Source organism: Melospiza melodia, chromosome 24 (assembly GCF_035770615.1).
Source record: "Melospiza melodia melodia isolate bMelMel2 chromosome 24, bMelMel2.pri, whole genome shotgun sequence".
Lineage (NCBI taxonomy): Eukaryota > Metazoa > Chordata > Aves > Passeriformes > Passerellidae > Melospiza > Melospiza melodia.
Window position 1 is genome coordinate 6,349,764 of NC_086217.1, and position 23,803 is coordinate 6,373,566.

The following is a 23,803-nucleotide window of genomic DNA, read 5'->3' on the forward strand; positions in this document are numbered from 1 at the left end:
CCAGATTTTCACCAGCAATTTTAACACTGCTTATATTATCTCACATTTTCTTACAAGATTCCTAACAGGAATAACAGGAATAATGCTAACTATTCCTAGGAGGAATAAGATTGCTATAATATATATCTTAGTATATACTGTGTCCGTATATATATAATGTTATTATATATTACAATATATTGGTTTATATTTGAACATAATACCTATATTGTACATTGTGTTATTTCATAGACACTGGATTATTTTCTCACAATATATCCTTATGATACTATCAAAAACTATAATGTTTATTTTAGGTAAATATACATTTATATATATATATGTAATATGTTAGGAGTTTGACTTTTTAAAGTAGTAAACTATTTTCTTTTGCTTGTTTTGTTTGACATTTCCCGAAATTTATGCTATGCTAATTGTCCTTCACTGATTCAAAGCATGCTGGTTATATTCCTCGCAGGATTGCTTGTTGACATTTTATAATTTTGAGGGATATGTTCTAGTTACAATATTTGACAAAATTAACAGAAATTACGGTAGAAAGTAAACACAAAGAATTTCTTTTCCTCAGTGTAAATATTTAAAACTGAATTTAGATGCAGTTCCATATCTCTTTTTCCAGTAATCCAAATAGGTATCATCATTTATTCAGTTCTTTATGATTACAAATATTTGCTTATATAATTTTGTCACAATTAGGCAATATTTTCAGAGGCAGAAACAAGCCTATAAGGAAGCTCAGACTGAAATTCTTGCTTTTAGCACTTGGATGTTTTGATACACAAAATTCTAACCACATTCCTCAAGCTTCCATGTGAAAAATAACATATTAACATTATTCAAATACATATTTCTTTTCCTGTTGCTTCACAGTCAGTGCCAGTGACCCTTGATATTTGAGATAAATGCAAAAAAAAACCCCAAATAATTGGAAAGTACTTTCTGATGGGGTTTTTTTTTGTTAGTTTTTTCCCCCTTAGGACAGTTTCTCCAGGATCTGGTATCTGCTAGAGATCCCTGGAGAGAGTGTAGGCAATGCTACAGTGATCAGTACTTTAAAGATCACTCTCTTTAAGAATCTTGTGACAAAAATAAGATCAATCCAGCCCAATTCTCATACTGTATTTCTACAATGGACCCAAATACAGTTACAACCAGGATTTCCATCATACCTGCATAGAAACCCTGCCTTACAGCAGCTCTACCTGTCCCTAAAAAGTGAATAAATCAAGATCTTACCTTTTGTGAGACAAAGGCTTGCAGATTGGAAGATGAACAGTATTAAGAAACAGAATAAGTAACTTTCTTCCTACTGCTGCACCCCAGACAACATTTATAGACTGAAAACAAATGGATGGTTGGAAAGCAGACTGAAAATCCCAGCTGACACTGGCAGACCCCCATTGAACGAGTGTGAGCATCCATAGGAATGCACTGGAACTTGTGGAATGCAGAGCAAGTTTCCCTTCATTCCCAACCTCCCTAGTCCCAAGCCCTGAAACTCTTACCTTAGAGATTTCTGAGAAAGGACAAGACACACAGATCCCAGGGTACATTTATAGGATCTGATCTGCATATGTAGCCACCACCTCCTCTTTCTTAGGTCAAAACATTTCTGGCAATCTTAACTCCTAACAGAATTGCGATTCAGATTAGAAGTGAATGGATATAATTAGACATAACAGGTCTGTGAATCAATGTCCTATAAATAATTTGACAAGAAAGCATGAGAAGGGGGGGGGGGAAGTGGAGGGTGTGCCAAAGAAGATGAAAGGGGCTTCATTGGTTCTGTAATCCATCAGATGCTGACTCGCACAGAAAAAGTGAAGAGTAAGAGCCAGTGTGTCTCATAGGAAACATGTAGGGATGGAGAGAAGTCACAGGCTCCTGCCTGCTGCAAGCACTCAGGAAAAGCAGGAGGGGTCCTACTGAGAGGCAGGGATACTGCTAGAGGAAAAACATTCCAGTACACGAGGAAGCCCCTGAAAAGGGACAGAAGTCGCAGAAGTGAGAATCAGGAGATGATAAGAATGACCAAGGACTAGAATGGAACAAAGTCAAAGCAAGTGAATGGGGGCAAGAATAAGTCTGAATGTAGTGATAAGGAAGGATATTTGAATAAAGAAGAGGAAGTCCCTGGAGCTGTTTAAGAAAAGACAATGTGGCACTCAGTGCCATGGTTTAGTTGATAAGGTGGTGTTAGGTCAGGTTGTATTCAATGATCTCAAAGGAGAGGTCTTTTCCAACCTAGCTCATTCTGTGATTCTGTGAAATAAATCAGGATGTGATTCCAGTGGGATAACATCAAGACACCATGGACAAAAGAAGCAACAAAAGAACAGAACTAGTTTAGCCTGAAGATAAAAGCTTCAAAGCCCAAGGTCATCAATTAAATCCAGACAAAAAGCACAGGAATCAAATTCTTGTTTTCGGAGCTGAAGGTTTTCAAAGATCATGTGAACAGCACTATGGAAGTGTTGTACTGAACTTAAGACATATGCCCCATTGGAATCAGGAGAGATGGCTGCTGTCTCAACATAGGATAGTCATTCAGCATTACTTATGCAAGATAAGTGTGCCAGGAAAGATTTAGTAAACTTATATCCTCTAAACTAGAGTCAGTCATACCCTATGCTGCTCTGGAAGACAGGCAATTATTTTAAGAGAGATTTGAACCTCATGATAGTTTGTGTAAAAAACCAATCTACTGTTCTGATGTCAGTGATATTCCTCACCCAGATTAAGAGGGGTCATGTTCTATGTTCACAAGGATCAGAATGGTGAAGAGAGCACTGGAACCATTCACTTTACTGAGAAGCAATTTCCTTCCCATGCAACAGATCTGGATTTTTTCAGGGTTTGCGTGGGGGGGGGGGGTTGGTTTTGGGTTGGTTTTTTCAGTGTGATGTTTTTGGCTGGTTGGTTTGCTGGGGTTTTTTGTTTGTATTTTGGGGTTTTTGTTTGGTTGGTTTTTTTTAGTTTCTTTTCATGTATTCGTCTTCACTTTCCCAACTACAGTTCCTACTACAAACAAGGAAATCTGAAGTGAGTCACATCTCAGCAGCTTCACCTGTCCCACAGCATATTGCCTCCCCAATTACTGTACCAGTTGTGCTCTTGTCTCTCTTAGCATCTCCTACTCAGAGGTCTGGATAAGAAAGTGAGGTAATTCCTTCCTCCTCTTCTCTCAGCTGTCTGTGTCTCTGTGATGGCACTGTAATCCTGGGTGTGGGAAGGAGATTGACAGACATCACTTTCATGTTTGGAGTAAATTGCTTGAATAGGCCTGGCTTTTGCAATAAACAGATTCCTTTTGCCCCTGCCTGGAGGGTCCATAATGCTCGGCATAGTTACAATTCAGGGCCCTGGTGGAGGCTTCCCATCCCTCCTGTTGTGCCCAACCATGTCTTGCTCTCACTATTCCCCTCCCTACCTCCCACAGCTGCCCTCCCATGCCCTGCTTTTGCAGCAGAAGGAGCTGGATGTAGGTAAGCAGCCACATGGGGAAATACAAATAGTAATAATAATAATCCTATTATTATTATTATTATTATTATTATTATTATTATTACTACTACTACTACTACTACTACTATTATCTGCATTAGCAGAACAAAGTTCTCCCTCCTGTGCTGTGTTGACAGAGGTCCTTTTGGTTTCTGCATCTCCTGAAGCTGGCTCCAGGAGCATTTCCACCTGTTTTGTGGCATTTGTGGTGGGCAGGAGTGTTGTGGGGCCCCACCTCCAGCCAGGATCTGTCCACACAAGGGTTCTGGCACAGCAAAAAACTATGGATGGAGGAGAAATGCAACGTGCTAGAAGAGCAGAAGAGAGCTTTTTGCAGCCCAGCTCAAGCGCAGTTCCCTCATTCACCCCGCCACCCTTTCTGAAACGCAGTGGGAACAAGCCAGAGATGTGTTAGTGGAGGTCTCTGATGAGCCCTTAGAAGAGCAGGGCACTTAGAAGCACACTGACACATCCTGTGCTGGGCCATGCAGCTGGGCAGTGTTTGACGTACCCAGAGTCACAGGGAAGACAGGTCCTGCTCATACAGAGTGTGCAGCAGGGGCCCAAAGAGTTCGGGGGAGCATCAAAAATCCCAGAGATAGTGGTGGATCCTAAACTGTCATTTCTACAATGGATGGAGTAGTGTCCCTTCCCAGCTCCAGCTGTCATCTGCTGCTCAAATGTTATTTTCATATTTAATTATGACTGTTTATAATATTAAAGCAGTGGTTTTACTGTGTTTGTAGACTGGGTAAAGATTAGAAAGGATATCCAAAAGGGACATATGAAGGTCAGTTGGAACTGACAGTTCTGGTGGGATGCTCAAAGATGTTTAGGACTGGCTTTAAATAAACAGCAAGTTTGAGAGAGCTGCTAAAGCTTGACACAAAATACCAACCATGTCAGTATCCCACTCTGTGTCTGGCAAAAACAAGTTTATCAGCAGCAGGAGAACCTATCCAGCTTTGCTTTTAATTTACCAGGCCCTTAGACACATTGAATGCGCTCCTAAACTATCTAATTTACTTACCTATCTGTAAAGTGTGCTCAATATTTAGATACCTTACCCAACCAATGTTTTACTTTATCTTACATTTCCAATCAGCATATAAATGTTGACTGTCTAGTTGAGCTCAATGCAAAATACAGTATTGTGGGCTAATAATCAATTCTTAGGAAAATGAGCAGGCACAGTGTGTTGAGAATGACAATAAACAGACAGAACAGTTAGGTAGGTTGTGGACAGAGCAGAAGGGTTGAATCTAGAACGGCAGTGGAAGGTTTCATTGAAATTATAAATAGAGTCCTCAGTCGTAGCTATTCTTTCTTTTCTTATAATATTTTAAATGTGGATTCTTCTCACTCATCCTTCATGTGAATGGATATAATTTTGTGCTATGCATGAAATAGAATTACTTCAGAGAAAGGGAGTGGAGATATCTCTTCATGCCACTTCCTCACCATGTTGGTTTGACTGCTTGTCACTATTTGGAATGAAATTTGGGTTTCCCATACTTTTAATCTTAACGAAAAAACCAATATTTTCAATAAATAAAAATTATATATATGTGTAGTTATATATAAATTTATATACATATATGTGTGTATGTGTGCGTGCATGCTAAATGCTTCAGGAATCTTTGCTCCTGCTATTTTACTTTTTTTCCTAAGAAGATGAAAATCACTTGAAACAATGTAGTCTTAGTCCATAAAAAAAATGCATACTTCTCATTGCAAGAGAAAAAAAAATGCATATAATTATTACCATTCTTCATGCATTTTTTAAAATGCAAATGTAAAAATGCTTTGCTGTTTGATATAATTTTGAATGTGAAGATGAACTGTGTACATGTACTTCAAAAGTAATGAATACTAGAATAAATGAATAAATAAAACATCATAGCCACTGTTCATATGCAAGGGTCTCTACTCTCTTTATTACCTAGACATAAATGATAATTACTAAAGAAAGCAACACAGAGGTTTACACTTTATGCATGCCTCAGGTCACTTTTTAATCTTGGGAACTTCATTCCTCTTCTTCTATCTTCTTATGAATTTCGCGGCTCTTGGCTCGGAGCTTGTTGACCTGTGACTCTGCAATGTCAGCCCGCTCCTCGGCCTCCTCCAGCTCGTGCTGGATCTTGCGGAACTTGGACAGGTTCACATTGGACAGCTCCTCCTGTGTGGGGAAAGGGAGTTGGGAAAACAACAGGCAGCGTGTTGGATGTTTATTACCATAAAACTGGGTCAGCAAAAATTCAAAAGCCACAGCTGGGCTAGCAGAGCAGATTCAGAACCAAGATGAGAAGCTGCTCAGGGTGTTATGGGTGTCAGAAGAGAAAAGAATATTGGAATGTCAAAAAGATATTATACACAGCATGGTCTATTCAGAGTTCCTGAATATACAGACTGACCGTACTGTTTCTGGCATCCAGGGCAAGGCAGAAGCAAAGAAATAGCTGGGAAATGAGGCCTACAGCAAAATATATAGGGCTGGGGAAGTGTACTTCCTCCCATACCTGACAAGTCTTATTCTCACAATCCCCATTGTATCAAAATATCACCATGTTACATCAAAACAGTCAAGGTTTCAAAAAGCTGTGCAAAGAAAACATGACTACAGAATTCCACCTCCACCAGAAGAAAGTCTGGTTTGGACAAATAGGTACTTACAGCCTCCTCAGCTTGTCTCTTGTAGGATTTCACTTTCATTTGCAGCTTGTCCACCAGATCCTGCAGCCTCAGCACATTCTTCCTGTCTTCCTCAGACTAGAGCAGTTGGTAAATAGATTAGAGAGTAAATTCTTGGTTCTGCAACTTGTGAGTTTAACCATTCCCCTTGGGATGGTGTGTGCAAAATGTGAGTCACTGTGAGAAAGCCCAGTGAGAGCAGGAGAGCTCCTGCCTTACCTGGTAGGTGAGTTCCTTCACCCTGCGCTCGTACTTGCGCACACCCTTCACGGCTTCAGCGCTGCGCTTCTGCTCAGCATCAACCTCCCCTTCCAGCTCCCGCACCTGCAAGGACAAGCCCAGCCCTGCAGCTGCCCTGCCAATGTCTCTCCAAGGAGGGACACGCTCCCTCAGGCACAGCCCCAGCCCTACACACCCTGGCCTCCAGCTTCTGGATCTGCTTCTTCCCTCCCTTCAGTGCCAGCTGCTCGGCCTCTTCCAGACGGTGCTGCAGGTCCTTCACTGTCTGGTCCAGGTTCTTCTTCATCCTCTCCAGGTGGGCACTGGTGTCCTGCTCCTTCTTCAGCTCTTCTGCCATCATGGCCGCCTGATCAGAGCAAAAGGTCAAAGCCATTTTGGGGCTGGAGATATTTTGGGGAGAGTACGTTCACCATCAGCAATGCCAGGAGCGCCCAACTCACATCTGTGATGGCCTTCTTGGCCTTCTCCTCAGCATTACGGGCTTCCTGGATGGTATCCTCCATTTCACTCTGGATCTGGGAAATGTCTGTTTCCAGCTTCTTCTTGGTGTTGATCAGGCTGGTGTTCTGTTGAAGAGCATGAACATGATTTTTTTTTTGTTAGCTTGCAGTATCATATTAAGTACAGCATAAGTATTTCTTTTTAATGTAGATTGTGCCATCAGGTCACATTGGATTCCAAGAGAACTATTGTTGTAGCTATTAATTTCTCAGGTATGATGTGCTTTGGTATTTCGTGAGCATCCTCTAAGTCTTTTCTCAGACAACAAAGAAGGAATTTACACTGAAAAATGAAAAAAAAATGTTTTCCTTACCATTTTCACTGTAGTGACCATAAAACTTTGAGACAGTTCTATAGAATACTGATAGTGACATTGTTAAATTACATTAATGACAGAGTTAGTGTAGTCTTATTTTGTTCATGATCAGCCTACGTTTGCCTTTAAAGTCCCAAATGGAAATGTGAAAGGTGTTGAACTCAAGTAAAAGAGTAAGAACCTCACAAACTTCTCTTGATTTATTAAGGTATCTATACTGTAGTCTACTTGGAATTCATATTCTATCTACATCTGAAAAAAAATCTTGATATTATCTATCATCTACACCTTCTTATTTACTGTGAAAGATCCTGCATTTAACAAAATACTGTTACAACTCTTCCAGTCGTAAGTTCATTTATATATATGGAGCAATACTATAAATATTAACTATGCTAATTAACTGACCTGACTATGGAGGAGCTGAACTCTCTCACTGGCATCCAGAAGCTCCTGCTCAGCCAATTTCCTCGACCGCTCCGTCTGCTCCAGGGCTGCACGGAGCTCCTCAACTTCAGCCTGCAGCAGGTTTGCTCTGCGCTCCACCATGGCCACCTGCTCCTTCAGGTCATCCTGTGCTCTCACAGCATCATCCAGGTGCAGCTGGGTGTCCTGGAAAGAGAGATACAACAGACTGGGAGGTGTGTGCTTTCTATTTTTGTATTTCATATTTTCCCATCAACTTAGAACTGAAAGACTTGTAACAGAGGAAAAAAATTTAGCTCTGTCAAAAATCAGCACATTGTGCCATACCTTCAGCACTGCCTGGGTGTTCCTCAGGTTCTTCTGTGCCTCTGCAGCCTGGCGGTTGGCATGGCTCAGCTGGATCTCCATTTCATTCAGATCTCCCTCCATCTTCTTCTTCAGCCTCAGGGCTTCATTCCTGCTCCTGATCTCAGCATCCAGGGTGCTCTGCATCGAGTCCACAACTCGTAGGTGGTTTCTCTTCATCTGGTCAATCTCCTCATCTTTCTCTGCTATCTTCCTGTCAATCTCAGACTTCACTTGGTTGAGCTCAAGCTGCAGGCGCAGGATTTTCCCCTCCTCATGTTCCAGGGAGGCCTGGAAAAGTGGACACAAACATTGATAACATTGATGAAAGTTCTTCTTACATTCTAGGAAATTACAAAATATTTTGTGAGATTTCCGCTGACTGCACTCCCCAGAAAGAAGAGAGGCCAACCAGGCCTTGCTAGCCCTATCTCCTCATTTCTTTCCTGCAGACACCAGTGTACGGTCATGTACCTCAGCTTCCTCCAGGGAGGCTTGCAGTTCAGATTTCTCCTGCTCAATCTGCTTCTTCACTTTCTCCAGCTCATGAACTGCCTTTCCTCCCTCTGCAATCTGCTCCGTGAGGTCGGAAATCTCCTCTGCAAGGAAGGGAGAAAAGTGCCATAGTCAGGCAGAGAGCTGAATGGAAAAAGGCTCTGGCCTACCAAGGTGCCAGCCATGATCTTATCCCTGCAGGCCCAGAGCTGTTAAGTGTGGCAGACAGACAAGCTTGTGAGAAAGGCCAGGGAGGAGCAGAGGGCCAGGGACTTACGCTGCAAGTTCTTGTTCTCCCGCTTCATTGTTTCCAGGTGGTCCAAGGACTCCTCATAGGCATTCTTCATCTTGAACAGCTCTGTGCTCAGAGAGCGCGACTCCTTCTGCGACGCCTCCAGCTCAGCCTGCGTTTCCTCATACTTCTGCTTCCATTCTGCCAGGATCTGAAGAGAAACGGGGGGTGAGTAGGGCTGTGGCCATCACAGGGCCCTGCTCTGGCCAGGAGTGCTGGTGCTGGAGGCCAACTGACCTTGTCAAAGTTCTTCTGCTTCTTATCCAGAGCAGCACAGGCAGCATTGGATCTCTCCACATCAATCATCAGGTCCTCCACCTCATTCTGCAGCCTCTGCTTTGTCTTTTCCAGGGAGGCACATTTGGAATTGACAGCCTCAACATGCTCCTCTGCATCCTGCAGGCGCTGGGCCAGTTTCTTCCTGGAAAGCAGTAATCATAAGTAAGACTGTGGCATGAAGCAGCACATTTTTCACAAGGCTAAACTTAGCCTCTTGGTATTGTGTGATCCACATTCACAGAAATGTGTAAGACTTTTCCCAGACAGCCACTGTATTTCCATGTCTGAATTCAGGAACAATCTTGCAGCAGTTCCCTCACTGCTGGCCTCTCTCTGCTATTCTGGATCTTTCTGCTTTTCCCCAATGTGTCCCTGCTTTCTGTCATATTTTGTCTCTTTGTGACAGCACTCAAAGCAGAACACTGATTTCTTCCTGACAATGCCATGGTGGGCTCCTCAAATTTCTATCCTTACTCTCTGCCAGTGTTCTCCACATTCCCCACATACTTGGCCTCCTCCAGCTCCTCCGTGCGCTGAATCGCGTCCGTCTCATATTTGGTTCTCCACTGGGCCACTTCACCATTTGCCTTGGACAGGGCTCGCTGAAGCTCTGCCTTGGCCTCCTGCTCCTCCTCATATTGTTCCCGGAGCAAGTCACAGTCGTGGCGAGCTGACTGGAGGCCATGGGCAAGGGCGTTCTTGGCCTTGGTGAGAAAAAAAACAGAGGGAAAATGAATGGAAATATCTTGGGAAATCTTAATGAGAAGATCTTAGAAAGACCTTTGGTGGGTAAGATGTGTGAATTTGCAAAAGAATTAACATATAGACTGCATGGAAAGAGAAGCAAGGCTTTGATGGGAAAACTTGCACACTGTTATCTAAGGGGTAATTTTTGTCCCTTTCATCATTTTGATTAAGCGATTTAATATATTTAGGAAAAAGCCTTCTCACCTTTATCTCTTCCTCCAGATGCCTCTTGAGTTCCTCAATCTGCTGGGTGAAGGCCTGTTTGCCTCTTGACAGCTGAGAAACCAAAGCATCCTTCTCTTCCACTTGACGTGAATATTCACCTGAGAAAATTTGCAGATACACAACAGTTTTAAGGCCATTGATGGTGACACTGTAAACATTTGGAGATGTAAAACCAGATAGTTTTCAGTCCATGCTGAAACTTATGATCCCATTTCAAGCACTTCACAGTAGATGTGCTACAAAGTGCGCTGAAAAAACCACTTGCCCAGAAGAGTACTTTTTGCAAAAACTCTGTTACATTATTGATCTTCATATGTAGATGAGTGTGTCTCACCTGACTCTGTCTGCAGACGAGCTCTTTGAGCATTGAGGTCATTGATCATGCGCTGATGCTCCTCTTCCTTGGACTTAATCTCACTCAGCTGATCTTCCAGAGTGCGGCACATCTTCTCCAGGTTGGCCTGTGTTTTAGAATATGGAAAATGATGCATTAATAATCCACACTTAAAAGAAAGCAAGGAGCAAGGATGTGTTGTATTCCACTGGGTCAATGAACCAATAAAATAATTGTGTACTTTGGCTTTGGAGACAGACTCCATGTTGCTGGCCAAGTCGTCAATCTCCATCTTCAGCTCACTCTTCTCCTTCTCCAGCTTCTGCTTCACGCGTTGCAGGTTGTCGATCTGCTCGCCCAGCTCAGCTGTGCTGTCCGCGTGCTTCTTGCGCAGGGCGGCAGCCGTGGCTTCGTGCTGCAGCGTGGCCTCTTCCAGGTCACGGCGCATCTTCTGGAACTCTGCCTCACGCTTCTTGTTCATATCAATTTGAGCGGCTGTGGCCCCTCCTGCTTCTTCCAGGCGCTCGCTGATCTCCTCCAGCTCCCTGGACAGGTCAGCGCGATGCTTCTCTGCTTTAGCGCGAGAGGTTCGCTCTGCCTCAATCTCCTCCTCCAGCTCCTCAATGCGGGCCTGCAGAACAGCAGGGACCCTTCACAGCCATGCCCTCCTCCTGCCTGAGCTGAGCCTGAGCAAGGCAGGGCAAGGCACAGAGACTTGCCTGCAGCTCCTTGATCTTCTTCTGAAGTTGCATGCCCAGGGCCTGTTCATCCTCGGTTTTACTCTGGATCTGGCTGATTTCAAAGTCTTTCCTTTGGGACAAGTGAACCGTGTTAGAGCACAAAGAAAAGAGACAAGTGCTGCAGCCCAGCACTCAGGTGCCCCAGAGCCACACTTACTTCTTCAGTTTCTCATCCAGCTGCTGCTTATCATTCTCCAAATCCATGATGCTGTCCTGGGCCAGCTTCAGGTCTCCTTCCAGTTTCCTCTTTGCTCTCTCCAGGTCCATGCGCAGTTTCTTCTCTTGCTCCAGGGACCCTTCCAGCTAAACACAACAAGACCATCAGGGCTCTGCCAGCCAGCTTGGACTCCATACCTGTCCTCTTCCTGCTCTATGTCTGTGGGCTTACATCATCCACTTGCTGTTCCAGCTTGGTCTTGGATTTGGTCAGAGTATTGACTTTGTCTTCCTCTGCCTGCAGGTCATCCAGGGTCTGCTGATGCGCCTCTTGGAGGGCTTTCTTCTCTTTTGTCAGCTTGGCAATTGTCTCGTCCAGACCTGCCATCTCCTCAGTCAGGTTTTTCACCTTTGAGAAGAAGGGAGCAAATATAAATAAAGGAAATAGCTATAGATGTCCTGCTATGGCACACAGCCCATTTTCTGGAATGTGAGTGACAGGTTCTACCTCATACCTTGTTTTCAGTGGCATGTTTTTCCTTCTCCACCTTGGCCAGTGTTAGCTCAAGGTCATCAATATCTTTCTTCAGCTCTGAACATTCATCCTCCAGTTTCCTCTTCTTGGCTGTCAACTCAGCATTAATTTCTTCTTCATCCTCAGCCCTTTCAGTCACTTCCTTAATTTTGGCTTCCAGCTGGATTTTGGTTTTGATCAGCTGGTCGCACCTTTCCTCTGCATCGGCCAAAGCATCTGCTTCCTAGTAGAGAAATGTTCATTTGTTTAATAATCACAACTGTTTGCAAAATGTGAATAGAGAAATGGTATTTCTCCATGAGGAAAAGAAACATGGAAGTATTCTTTTTTGTTTTCTTCTAGGAAGTTGGTTCTTGCATAGACTCTTTTAAATCAGAGTAGGGTTTCATTCTATTTCATTTTTTTGCTCTAATCCATTATTCCCTCCTATTTTTCTTATGGATAATATGATAAAATCGAGTAGTCCTTTTATTTTCAAGAGTTTTGATTACTTTCTCTGAAAGCTAAATACTGTATATAAATGTGGATAAATTTTTTTTCTTTATTTTTTCATAAGCTTTTCTTGACAAGACTGACTTTGAATTAATTATCTTTGAGTGAGATAAGTTGATATATAGTCAAGGTGCAATTAGAGATTTCAAATTGAACCTGAGTTCACTTTGTTTACTTTGAATCTGTGTAGCAAACATCTAAATACAAAAGGTAATCTTTAAATATTGACCAATCCCCTGATCTCCCAAAGGACTTAGGAGGTACATATAGGGATGGGACAGAATGCAGAGGGTTTCTGTGTCCTCCTAGAAAAGTGATTGCAGAAAGACAAGTGACATAAAATGTATCATAAAAAATGGCATAGAGGTCTTTAGGCAACTGACTGAAACAGAGAAAGTTCCAAATAATTGTTCCACAGACCACTAACTGTAAATTCTAAATCTCCAGTGACTACACTTGTATTGCGTGCCTGGAGAAACAGCCCCATGCACATACATGCTTCAAAAGTCATTCCCAAGCTAGAACCTCCTATTATAATGGTGACACTGAATGGTCTGAAGTCTATCTTCCATTACTCATATTAAAATATTTTATCAGACAATTTATTGTGTAACATGAGAGTTGTGTGCTGTGAGAGTACCCAGAAAAATACATTAACAATACTTACAGATTGCACTTGGAGCTGCAGGTCATTCTTCTCCTGCATTAGAGAGGCCATTTTCTCTTCCAGCTCCTTCCGCTTTGCCTCAGACTTTGCAAGCTCCTCCTTGGTTTTCTCAAACTCTCCCTTCATGTTTGCCATCTCCTTCTCAGACTCTGCACTCTTCAGCAAGGGCTTGATCTTGAAGAACAGCTTCATCCATGGCCAGTGTTTGACATTCATGAATGAGCGAACGTTGTACTGGATGCAGAAGATGGACTCTCTGAGGCAAAATGAAAATGCACAATGAATATTCTCAGTCTGATGAGTGTCAATACTTCGCCCCCAAGCAGAATGACATTTCAAGTGAAGAAGAGGAAGGTGTACCTGCGCTCCACCATTCTGCGGTACTCCACCCTCATTAGGAAGCCCCTGCACCTGGCCTGGGTGCGGGTGATGAGCTCTGCCAACTTCTCATCTCTCATCTCCTCCAGGAGCCCCAGCAACCCAGCTTTGAAGAACACCTTGAGAGAGACAATATTGCAGCACATCACTGTCAGATGGAGAGAGCAAAGCCCAGGCAGGCAGTGAATGGGGGAGTTTGTACCTTGGTGTGTCCAAATTTATACTGGGTGTGATCCACATCGATTGACCCAAGGAGCTTCTCAGAAGCCTTCTTGCTATCGATGAACTGTCCCTCAGGGATGGCACTGGCATTAAGCACCTTGTATCTGTGGAATTGGAGGAAATAGAAAATAAGAGAATGTCCAGTAAAAAGAGCATTCTGTTTAGTGAAATTAAGAGCAGTGTTTGCAGCAGAACCAGGCTGAGGAAATTGGAATTTCATCCCTTTTTTAGAGATACCATTCTTATGAAGTCTTAACCTGGTAACAAAATTTAAGGAAACTTTTCCAGTCTTTAGGTGACCAGCCACAATGAAGAAGACATTGATTTCCAGTGAGTTCAATCCTTTTCCTTTTACTGAAACTATTCTCTAGAAAATTGCTTGAGAGAATCATTGCCACTTTCCTATACCCTCTGCACTGGAGAAAAACCTCTTCCCCTGAAACTTGCAGCTGATGCAATGGCCAAGGAACTCATGGTTTGTAATTTTTACCTGAGTACCTTTTGCTACCAATCCCAGCCTACATTTTATAATCTTGTAATCGCTGGCTCTTGCAGCTCTACTGTGCTTCCATACTCAGATGCTCCTGCAGTCAGTGAGGACACCTGACACTCTTCATTTCTCAACAATTTTTCTTTTCTAAGCGATATATGGTGCCTTTTGTTATGCACCTCAAAATTCCCTTTTCTTCTAATTATAGCCAGAAAGAGCTAGTGTTAAAAAATATCCCCAAGTGATAAAATAGTTGGCAGGAAAGACAGAATGGAAATCAAAAGGTAAACTGACCTCTGTTTGAAATCAGCATAGAGGATTCTGCTGGGGAACCCTTTCCTGCAGATCCTGATCCCTTCCAGCACGCCGTTACAGCGCAGCTGGTGCAGCACCAGCTCATGCTCCATGGCACCTAAGCAACAAGGCAATTATTTGTTAATTCATGATAAAACATAGAGAATAATAGGAGCATCACACTGTTTTTTATTTCTGCTTACCAGGTGTTTTAGACTCGTTGGGGATGATGCAGCGCACAAAATGTGGATGGGTGCTCCGCAGATTGGTCATCAGCTTATTCAGATTCTCCTGTGGGTTCATGAATAAAGGTTTTCAGTTAACACGTAGTACCTCCTCAGTTACTCTTTCAGATGTGAGAAAAGTCTTGTAAAACATTAACAGAATTGTAATTCCTAACTATAGCCATTTTTAATGTGATTTTTCTTCCGTCTTTCACTCTTCAGCAGGAGAGAAAGCAACAAAACCTTGCAATGTGCTTTAATGATACTGGGGAATATATCTATGCCTTCCTCAGCTGGCCTCAGCTGACTTGGTGTCAGCTCATTTATGAATAACTAAATAATTATTCTTGATACAGAAAGATGTTAACACCTGCAGTTGAATGGCCTTATTGCAGCTAGAGTGTGGATTTACGATCTTCAACTCATAACAAACAAAAAAAAAACAAACCAGGAAAGAAGCAGAGAGAATTACTTTGGTACTCACCCTGAAAAGAGCTGAGACAGTCTGGAAAGAAGAACCCTTCTTCTTGCCTCCCTTCTTGCCACCACCACCACCTCCACTAGCCTCTGAAGAACACCAAAAAAAAAAAAAAGATGGTTTTATAACTTGTAAAGACCAAGTTTTTCGTATATACTAGTCATGATAGGAATGGAACAAGGAAAAGAACAATAGCTGATGTTCATGGCTCTGGTAGAGTCAATAAATAAACATGGAAATATGAATTTCAGAGAACTGACCTGCCTCTCCTCCAGCAGAGGCAAAGAGTAAGGCCAGGGTCTTCAGGGATGACTTCTGATACAGCCCCACAACAGTTTCATTCAGAGGGTCCTTGTTCTTGTCAAGCCACCCAGAGATGTTGTAGTCCACTGTTCCAGCATAATGCACCAGGGAGAAGTGGGCCTCAGCCTTGCCTTTGCCTGGCTTGGGCTTCTGGAAGTTGTTGGACTTGCCCAGGTGCTGGTCATAGAGCTTGTTCTTGAAAGAGGTGTCAGTTGCCTTGGGGAACATGCACTCCTCTTCCAGGATGGAGAAGATGCCCATGGGCTGGGAGAAATCACAAGGAAAGAGGGAGGACAAGGTGAAAAGGTCAAAAGACTCAGAGATGAAAAAACTTCCTGAGTGGGACAATATTGCTGCTCTCAGGGATTGTTCTGTTCAGCAAATCATAAAATGATACAAACTGATGTGTCTGCAGTATCATATTTACCATTTCAAGCAGCATTTAGAAATAGATATAAAATAAATGCATTCTGAAAATACCTGACATTGTGAATTACAGAAATACCTTCTCAATGAGCTCAATGCAGGCAGCCAGGTCCATGCCAAAGTCAATGAACTCCCATTCAATGCCCTCCTTCTTGTACTCCTCCTGCTCCAGCACGAACATGTGGTGGTTGAAGAACTGTTGCAGTTTCTCATTGGTGAAGTTGATGCACAGCTGCTCCAGACTGTTGAACTGCACAATTACAAACCAAGATTATTTTGAATGTAAATTAAGTAAGTTAGGGATAAAGAACAGTGCTGCCTATTTGTACCAAACACAGGAAATCTCTAAGAGCTCCATGTTAATAGATCCAGAAGTTTGGAATTTCTGTCAGTGTTTGTCAACCTGAACTTTATCCATATATTCATTACTCTAGAAGCTTAGATAATTGTAATAACTCAGATTTTATCAGCTTTGATATCTACTAGACTGTGTTAATTCAGTTACAGGAGAGTCCACAGCACAACACAACGCAACATTCACAAATGTTGATTTCAAATCATGTGCCAAGCCTTCAGCAGAAAATCTGCACTTAGGGATTTCATTGGCATATGTACAAAACAAAAGCCTATTTCCAATTAGAACCCTGTGAGAATCAGAATGCTCTAGATACACTATAAAAGATAAAACCATTTATTAAAAAAAAAAATAAAACAAAAAATGAAAACAAAAAAACACCAACAAATCAGCATCATTCCTTCTGATGAAATTTGTCATATAGCAATGTGATTTTTACAAGCATGCTAATAAACCCCTGCTCCTTACATCAAAGATCTCAAAGCCAGCAATGTCCAGGACACCAATGAAGTACTGCCTGGGCTGCTTTGTGTCCAGCTGTTGGTTGATACGAACAACCATCCACAGGAACATCTTCTCAAACACTGCTTTTGCCAGGGCACCCACTGAATTGTATACCTAAAATGTAAAACAGAAAGAGTGTAGTTATCATGCAGGACAAAAGAGAAAGTCCAGAGAACCTATCCACAAAACAGGGGGTTGTTGTTACCTGCTGCACAGTTTGGCCCTTGGTCACGTATTCATTCCCCACCTTGACTCGTGGGTAGCAGAGAGCCTTGAGCAGGTCTGCTGAGTTCAGACCCATCAGGTAGGCAGCCTTGTCAGCAACTGAACATCAAAACAATTGGTTGTTAAAGTAGACATTACTATTCCTTTAAAAAATATATCAAAAGGGCAATTCCAGTAAAAAACAAAATATTATTAAAGATAAAAAAGGACAGGCAATAATGGCAGCACTCTTTGGAAGACACTGGACCTTACAATATGTGTTATTCAAAATAATCTGATTTGGATTCCTCCAGAGAAGTCCTCTGGGTAGGACCCACTGCTATTCTACAATACTGGCACTGGGGAAATGCACAGGCTGAGTCAATCATTCTGACCCCCACATGCTGCCTTCAACTCAGTGAGTGTTCGCTATCTCCTCTGCTCTGGGATGGGTTGTGCTGGTACCTTCGGTGCCATCAGGCTCTGCCTGCTCCTCTCGTTGCTTCTGCTTGAACTTCAGGTTCCCATAGTGCATGACAGCCCCTGTCAGCTTGTAGATGGCTGTTTTCTCATCAGCACTGAAGCCCAGGATGTCAATGGCACTCTGACAAAAGAGTTATTAAGGTGAGTACCCCAGCTGTTAAAGGACAGAGAAATGAAACTTCACATGAGAAAACTTCTGCTACTCACATCAGTGGCCATCAGCTCTTCCTGGTCGTTAATGCTGGGAACTGTGATCTCACCTTGACTCACATACAGGTAGTCATAGGGGTTGGTGGTGATCAGTAACATCTCTGAAAAGAAGAACAAAACCGAGCCAGGTCAAATGCAATCTACATGGAAAGGAATTCAAAGTTGTTCCATGACATTTGCATGGAGGAGTTAGTGATCTTTCCTACCAATCAGCTCTGGCTTCTTGTTGGACATGATCTGATAAAAGATGTGGTAGCTCCTTTCCGCCTTGAGCTGGAAAGTGACTCTGGACTTCTCCAGCAGATCTGGCAAGGAAGGTAGGACACAGTCAAGCACAAGAAGTGGGGAAGGCTGGAGGGAAGGGGGATCAGGCCAGAGAGGTGTCTTACATGTTTCAATATCAGCAGAAGCCAGTTTGCCTGTGGCACCAAAATGGATTCTGATGAATTTACCCTGAAAAGAGCAGGAAAGTCAATTGAGATTTATTTTACCAATCTGGACAGCAAGAATATTCCAATTGGTGCTGACAGTTGTACCAATTAATAACTCACAAAGCGTGAGGAGTTGTCGTTCCTCACGGTCTTGGCATTTCCAAAGGCCTCCAGCAGTGGGTTGGCACTGATGATTTGATCCTCAAGTGTCCCCTAGAATAGAAGTCTTCTCGTCATGATCTAGTTCATCAGGAAATTGGATAGTAGCATGTTTCTATCCCTGGGACCTCACCTGCATTTTGCCTGAGGTCTGCTCCTCCTTTTTCTTGTCTCCACTGGCTGCAATTGTTGCAAAGTACTGGATGACACGCTTGGTGTTCACAGTCTTCCCGGCCCCGGATTCTCCGCTGCCAAAGCCAAGAGAGAAGCAGAGGGTGCGTGGTCAGGCAGGAGGGGCCCTGGCACCGGGCAGCCCTGCAGGGACCCGCGCAGGGGGGGAACCTACGTGATCAGGATGGACTGGTTCTCACGATCTGTGAACAAGGCAAAAACAAGTAGACTTTGTAAATTAAGAACTCAAAAATACTGAAAATAATGTAAGTTATGACAAGAAAAACACCTGCATTTTTTTTCTTTGTTTACTCCTAAGTCATTTTTGCCATTTCAATTCCTTTCAAAGTTATTTGCACTTGCACTCTGTCTTGAAACATATTCACAAATGTTCCTCCAAATATCATAGGGAAGGCCCATGACATTTTTAAAAATCCCTTCCAGAACAAAACATTCTGCTATTCTATAATTCTTTGCCATGGACATAGAAAACCTTTGAAGAGCCATATGCTGCTCCTCTATTTCGGTCGATAGTGTTTTCCTTCTCCTGCATACAGGAAATCATTTTAATTTTCTGCTACACAGACTGTTTATACAGCAGCAGAGAAAGAGAGATTAAAGACCTATGACAAAGGATTCCTGGTCATGGATAACACTTTGGAACTCAACAGCACAGAGGAAGAAAGGAATGAAAAAGGCAGAAGCAAAACTAGCCACTCTACACAATCCTATTTCATTTTTCATGAGAGGGTTTTTTCAAGACAAAGCAGAAGAGTTGTGCTTATGATGAGAGCCACTCACCAGTCAACATGAACTGATAGGCGTTGTCAGAGATGGAGAAGATGTGTGGAGGGGCCTCCTGGCGCTTCTTGCCTCGGTAGGCCAACACCACCTCGGGGTTGTACACCGGCAGCCACTTGTAGGGGTTGACAGTGACGCAGAAGAGACCCGAGTAGGTCTGCAAGGAAGGGACACAGCACGTTGCCTTGCCCTGAGCCTGGCCCAGCAGCTCCTGAGGCTGCCCAGAGGAAGCTGCTGCTGCCACTTACGTAGATCATCCAGGCTGCGTAACGCTCTTTGAGGTTGTACAGCACAGCGGGTTCGTGCAGGTGGGTCATCATGGCCATGTCCTCGATTTTGTCATACTTGGGAGGGTTCATGGAGAAGATTTGATCTTCCTTCACAGTCAGGGTCTGTCAGAGTGCAGGAAGATACATGCATGTCAGCAGAGAGCCAGAATGAGGATGAACTGCTGTTCATAAATTTTGTATTTTACGCACCTCTCCCCCTTCAGTCTTGACCGTGACTTTGCCCGATTCCCTGCTCGTGATAGTGCTCTTCACATAGGATTCCTTTGCATGTACCACGAAGACAGATGACTTGGCATCAAAAGGTTTGTTCTGGGCCTCAATTCTCTCCTTCTCTGACTTTCGGAGGTAAGGAGCCGCCTCCCCAAAGATGGCCATCTCAGCGTCCGTAGACATGGCTGCGGTTTACCGCGTGCAGCAAGGCACGGCGCTGAAATGGAGAGGTGGTTCTGAGTGAAGGGGGAAATTTGTTTTTAGCAGCAACCTTAGGCTGTGCAGTGTTCTGCTGTGCCTGTTATTACAGTCTTCCTGCTTTACCTGCTGTTTACCATAGATACTTTTCATTCACTTTAATCTTAAAGAAGCTAGGTGTGTTTGATTGAGGTCAAGTTTTTTTCCCTTTTTCCAGTTTACAGTTTCAGTTAATTAGATCTCATTGTGTTTTAGAAGGCTATGTAGAAAACTAGATTGATTGGCAGATTCAGTGGTAATCAAATATGCAGCAGAAACACCAAGCAGAATCAGAAGAGATACCAAGAGAAGTCATGTTATCAAAATTATGAAAGCCCACTTATATTCTTTCTCTCTCTCATTTCAGCCCTTGTAATTTGTGCCAATTATGGAGATGGAGTATCATCAGGGAACAGATGTGGAGTAAGCAGAAGCAGGGGTCTGAGTTGTCTATGCAAACCTTTTCCCTCTGTAGAGAAATCAGAGTTTTGTTTTCTCCAATTGTTCTGCCTTTTCCTGTTCAAGCTCACCCTTTAATATGAACTTGTACAGAAAAATGAAAACTTCTCAATATAAAGCATTTGGAGGGATTTGACAAAATCTTAATTGTATACGTGCTCCTCATTCACCTTTTCTTTCCTGGGTTCCTGTTCACAGTCAATCTCCTTTTAAGAGTTCTGTGTGTAAGTGGTCAATTATTTCCCAGCAGGTTCCAAACAAATCATCCAGCACAGTTATAAAAGGAAATTTGCCCTTTTAGACAGCACAGCTCAGGTAGAATTGCACTGCTTTAACGGGCACAGATGTAAAGGGTTATGGGAAGTGGCCTTAGAAATCATTAAAAAGGCAAACCTGGAGTCTGTTCCTATGGAGTAAGTAAATCAGTCTTACCTCTTGTACCACCAGTAGACTCTAAGCCTGGAAGCTGGTCAATGCTGAAAAAGAGAAGTGACAACTTCTTTCTTATCTTTGAACAAACTCCCAAGAATAAGCCACAGGGCAAAAACGTGCCAGTGACTTCAACAGAGAGGGAACATGCCTATTGACACAGACAGTGCTTTGAGGAAAGCAGTTCCACAGGCAGCAGGAATGCTGTGGGGTTCTGCCAGCACCCTACTGTCCCCATTCTTACCTTTAATCCTTCCACAGAGGCAGAACAGGCTTGTCCTACCAGCACTTTTATAGGTTCTGGTTTGCACATTCAATTCCCTCCTCCTCTTTCTTAGGTCAAAAAATTTTTGGCAAAGCATTGTTTGGCAAACTTGACTGAGTGCTTGTGGATATATTTAGAAATATTTGAGGTCTTCCTAGCTATGTGAATAAATCTCCTATAAATATTATGACTAGGAATCTAGGAAGGAGGAAGTGCAGCCCAGCAAAAAGAGCACGACACTGGATCTTGGAATTGTTGGCTTCTCTTCTCCTGTTAATTGCTCTTTGACATATAAGATTTGTGTGTCTCAGGACTCAGCAGAAGTTTGAAGGATTACTATTTCATGAGCTTTGGAGGGAACCTATTCTAAAGTATTCTGGAAATAAAGAATAGAAGTAATCTAGTATAATCTAATTCCAAGACTGGATGACCAAGTCATGCTTGTGTAACTGCACTTATTTACAACTCCTTAGCTTTTTGGTGGGTACTTTCAAAATATGAGACAAGACAGATTATTCCCCTTGATTCATACATTTAATTACATCTTTTCCCTTTTTCTGAAGTATTACTGAGCAGCTATGATTTGAAATTCAATTTTAAAGGTATTATTTTGTCATTCTCCATCTCTGGCTGTGCTGGTTTGCTCTGATGTGTGTCCATCAGAAATTGCAGTGAGATCACACTAACAGGAATTCCTAAGGATGCATTTTATAACTTTCATCTTTTAGGTTTATTGGCAGTTTTAAGTCACCAATGTCTATTTTAGAAACCTTGGACAGTGGCTGTGGTTAACAAATGCAAGAATGGGATTAAGATCCCAAGCTGTCCTCCTCCAGCCTTCCCAAGCACAAACAAAAGTGCCACTGAAATATAGAGAATTCCTGGAAGCTTTTGCATTTCCTTTGCAAAGAATTAGGAAAGATCTGCTGTTCAAAGTTCTTCCATGGAGCTGGGATGTGGTGTTTCTCTATCATATTGTGAAGACTTGCATTTTCTCTCAAACATCAGGAAACTGAAGCAATGTGAGAACGATGACCAGTCTTCTCATCTCACTTCTTTAAAGAACATTTGTGTGCTTATAACACTGCATGCATGACTGAAATATCTGAGATCATGTATTCTTTTAAGAGATTGCCAATGCCTTTCTGAAAAATATATGTGGAGATAATTGCTGTTTGAAAAATAATATTGTGTGTTTGTAGAACTGTCACTGAAGAAAACATCATCCTCCGGCACACAAAAAATACCTTAACAAAGAATAGACTTGACTGTTCTTTATGTGTCACATGAAATTAAGATGAATTTGCAGTTTTTTGATAAACTTGTCTCTTACTGCTGACTCTTGAGTTGTGGGGACTTAAAGCTCTCCAGCTGAGAGCCATACAGCCATAGGAAAGCTCCCATCCAATATCTCCTTTTACAGTTATTACTGTGTTTAGGTGTCTAGTTGCAGCTGCAAAATGATTCCTCATAATTCAATTTCCCTCCTGGGTTCTCTACACATGTCAATTAAAGAGGATGACATGGATTCCAGTGCACTGGTTCAAAGGTTACATTTGTAGTATATCATTCTTTCTGTCAGTTTGATATCTTGCATTTTGTTTCACCTCCTAGAGTAATGGGAATCATCTGGGAAGGCAACAGATTCAAGAAGGAATGCCAGATGATTTGTTTTTCTGTTTCTTCCAAACCTAGAAGCCTGAGATTAAAGGACTACTGATTTTCATCTGCCTTGTTCAGGAAATAGCACCTCATCTATATTTTTTCCTGCAATGAGTACAACATCTGACCGAAAGCCATTCTAGGACTCTGAGTTTCTCATAGATTGTCTTGCCCCTTCATGTTCTTTGAATTTTCTGAATATTTTTCCATCTTTGTGACATCTCAAGAGCCCATAATATTTCAGACTTTTACAGAGTATTTTTAACTAGGATGAAATAGTGTCAACTTGTGCTTAAGCTATTTTCTGCTGTTTTTTTAATTATGGAAAGGATTGCATAAAGGTTTTTCATTTGTGGATGGAAAAAAGATTCATAAATACAGAGAAGTGAGGGTTCTGCTTTTGTGATGGTAGAGATGGACTTCATGGTACTGGAAAAGTTATTGACCTCAATCTTCAACTCATCATTTTCCTTTGACAGCTTCTGATTGATGCTTTGCAGGTTTTTACTCACTAAATCCCTCTGTCTTCAGCAGTTAGTTTGTGAAACAAATATTAAAACAACATGTTTTCCCCAAGATACTCTGATACTCCACTTCTTTATTCCTGATCCCTCTGCCTCCATCTCCAAGCAGTCCAGTTAGGTAGGGAATGGGAAGGAGAAGTGATTCCATGACAGCTTCTCTCTGCTTCTTCTTCCTCTTTGTACTTCTCCCTTACTCCAGCATGGGCTCTCCATGGGCTGCAATTCCTCCGGGAAATTTCCACCTCCTCCAGTCCTTGAGCTGCATGTGGGAATTTCGTCTACAGTGGTCCTCTCCATAGGCTGCAAGGAAGTCTCTGCCCCAGTGCCTGGAGCACCTTCTCCTGCTCCTTTTTATTTGACAAGATAGAACACAGGATCAAAAGAAGAAAAACACTCACTAAGGTCAAACTCATCAACAGACACTGCTCTTTTTCTATTCACTAAAATGGTAATTTCATCACAGAAAGCTTGATCAGGTAATATTTCTTCTGTTAAGGACTCCCAATGATCTTTTTCTCAGTCAGTGTAGATGAAATAAGTTTCCGTGAAGATTTTGCCTCCACTGAATAAGTCTGGCAAGTTAATTCAGAAACTTGAGTAATATAC

The 23,803-nt window shown here is 42.4% G+C and overlaps 1 protein-coding gene across 1 annotated transcript; it reads right to left on the reverse strand.

Annotated features, from left to right (window-relative positions):
* Nucleotides 1–5,413: 5,413 nt before the first annotated feature.
* LOC134428816 (myosin-1B-like) lies at nt 5,414–21,012 on the reverse strand. The gene is made up of 40 exons (XM_063175816.1): nt 20,991–21,012; nt 20,750–20,793; nt 19,601–19,838; nt 19,370–19,513; nt 19,122–19,278; nt 18,496–18,523; nt 18,283–18,397; nt 18,111–18,203; nt 17,949–18,012; nt 17,766–17,864; nt 17,557–17,660; nt 17,332–17,470; nt 16,868–16,986; nt 16,627–16,776; nt 15,883–16,053; nt 15,335–15,641; nt 15,081–15,163; nt 14,576–14,663; nt 14,373–14,490; nt 13,569–13,692; nt 13,349–13,485; nt 12,989–13,244; nt 11,810–12,052; nt 11,527–11,703; nt 11,296–11,441; nt 11,118–11,208; nt 10,640–11,029; nt 10,399–10,525; nt 10,044–10,162; nt 9,600–9,796; nt 9,051–9,234; nt 8,799–8,964; nt 8,501–8,625; nt 8,009–8,317; nt 7,664–7,867; nt 6,879–7,004; nt 6,614–6,784; nt 6,418–6,522; nt 6,181–6,276; nt 5,414–5,686 (listed from the first exon to the last, which is right to left on the reverse strand). The coding sequence occupies exons 3-40, from the start codon at nt 19,802–19,804 to the stop codon at nt 5,534–5,536; spliced, it is 5,829 nt and encodes a 1,942-aa protein (XP_063031886.1). The 5' UTR covers nt 19,805–19,838; nt 20,750–20,793; nt 20,991–21,012; the 3' UTR covers nt 5,414–5,533.
* Nucleotides 21,013–23,803: the final 2,791 nt, after the last annotated feature.

Coding starts and splice junctions, on each gene's coding strand:
- LOC134428816 (XM_063175816.1), bottom strand. CDS start 19,804: ATGTCTACGGACGCTGAGATGGCCATCTTTGGGGAGGCGGCTCCTTAC. Junction 13,693..14,372: donor TATGCTGATTTCAAACAGAG/GTCAGTTTACCT, acceptor CCAATTCCACAG/ATACAAGGTGCTTAATGCCA. Junction 8,626..8,798: donor GGAGAACAAGAACTTGCAGC/GTAAGTCCCTGG, acceptor CCTTCCTTGCAG/AGGAGATTTCCGACCTCACG.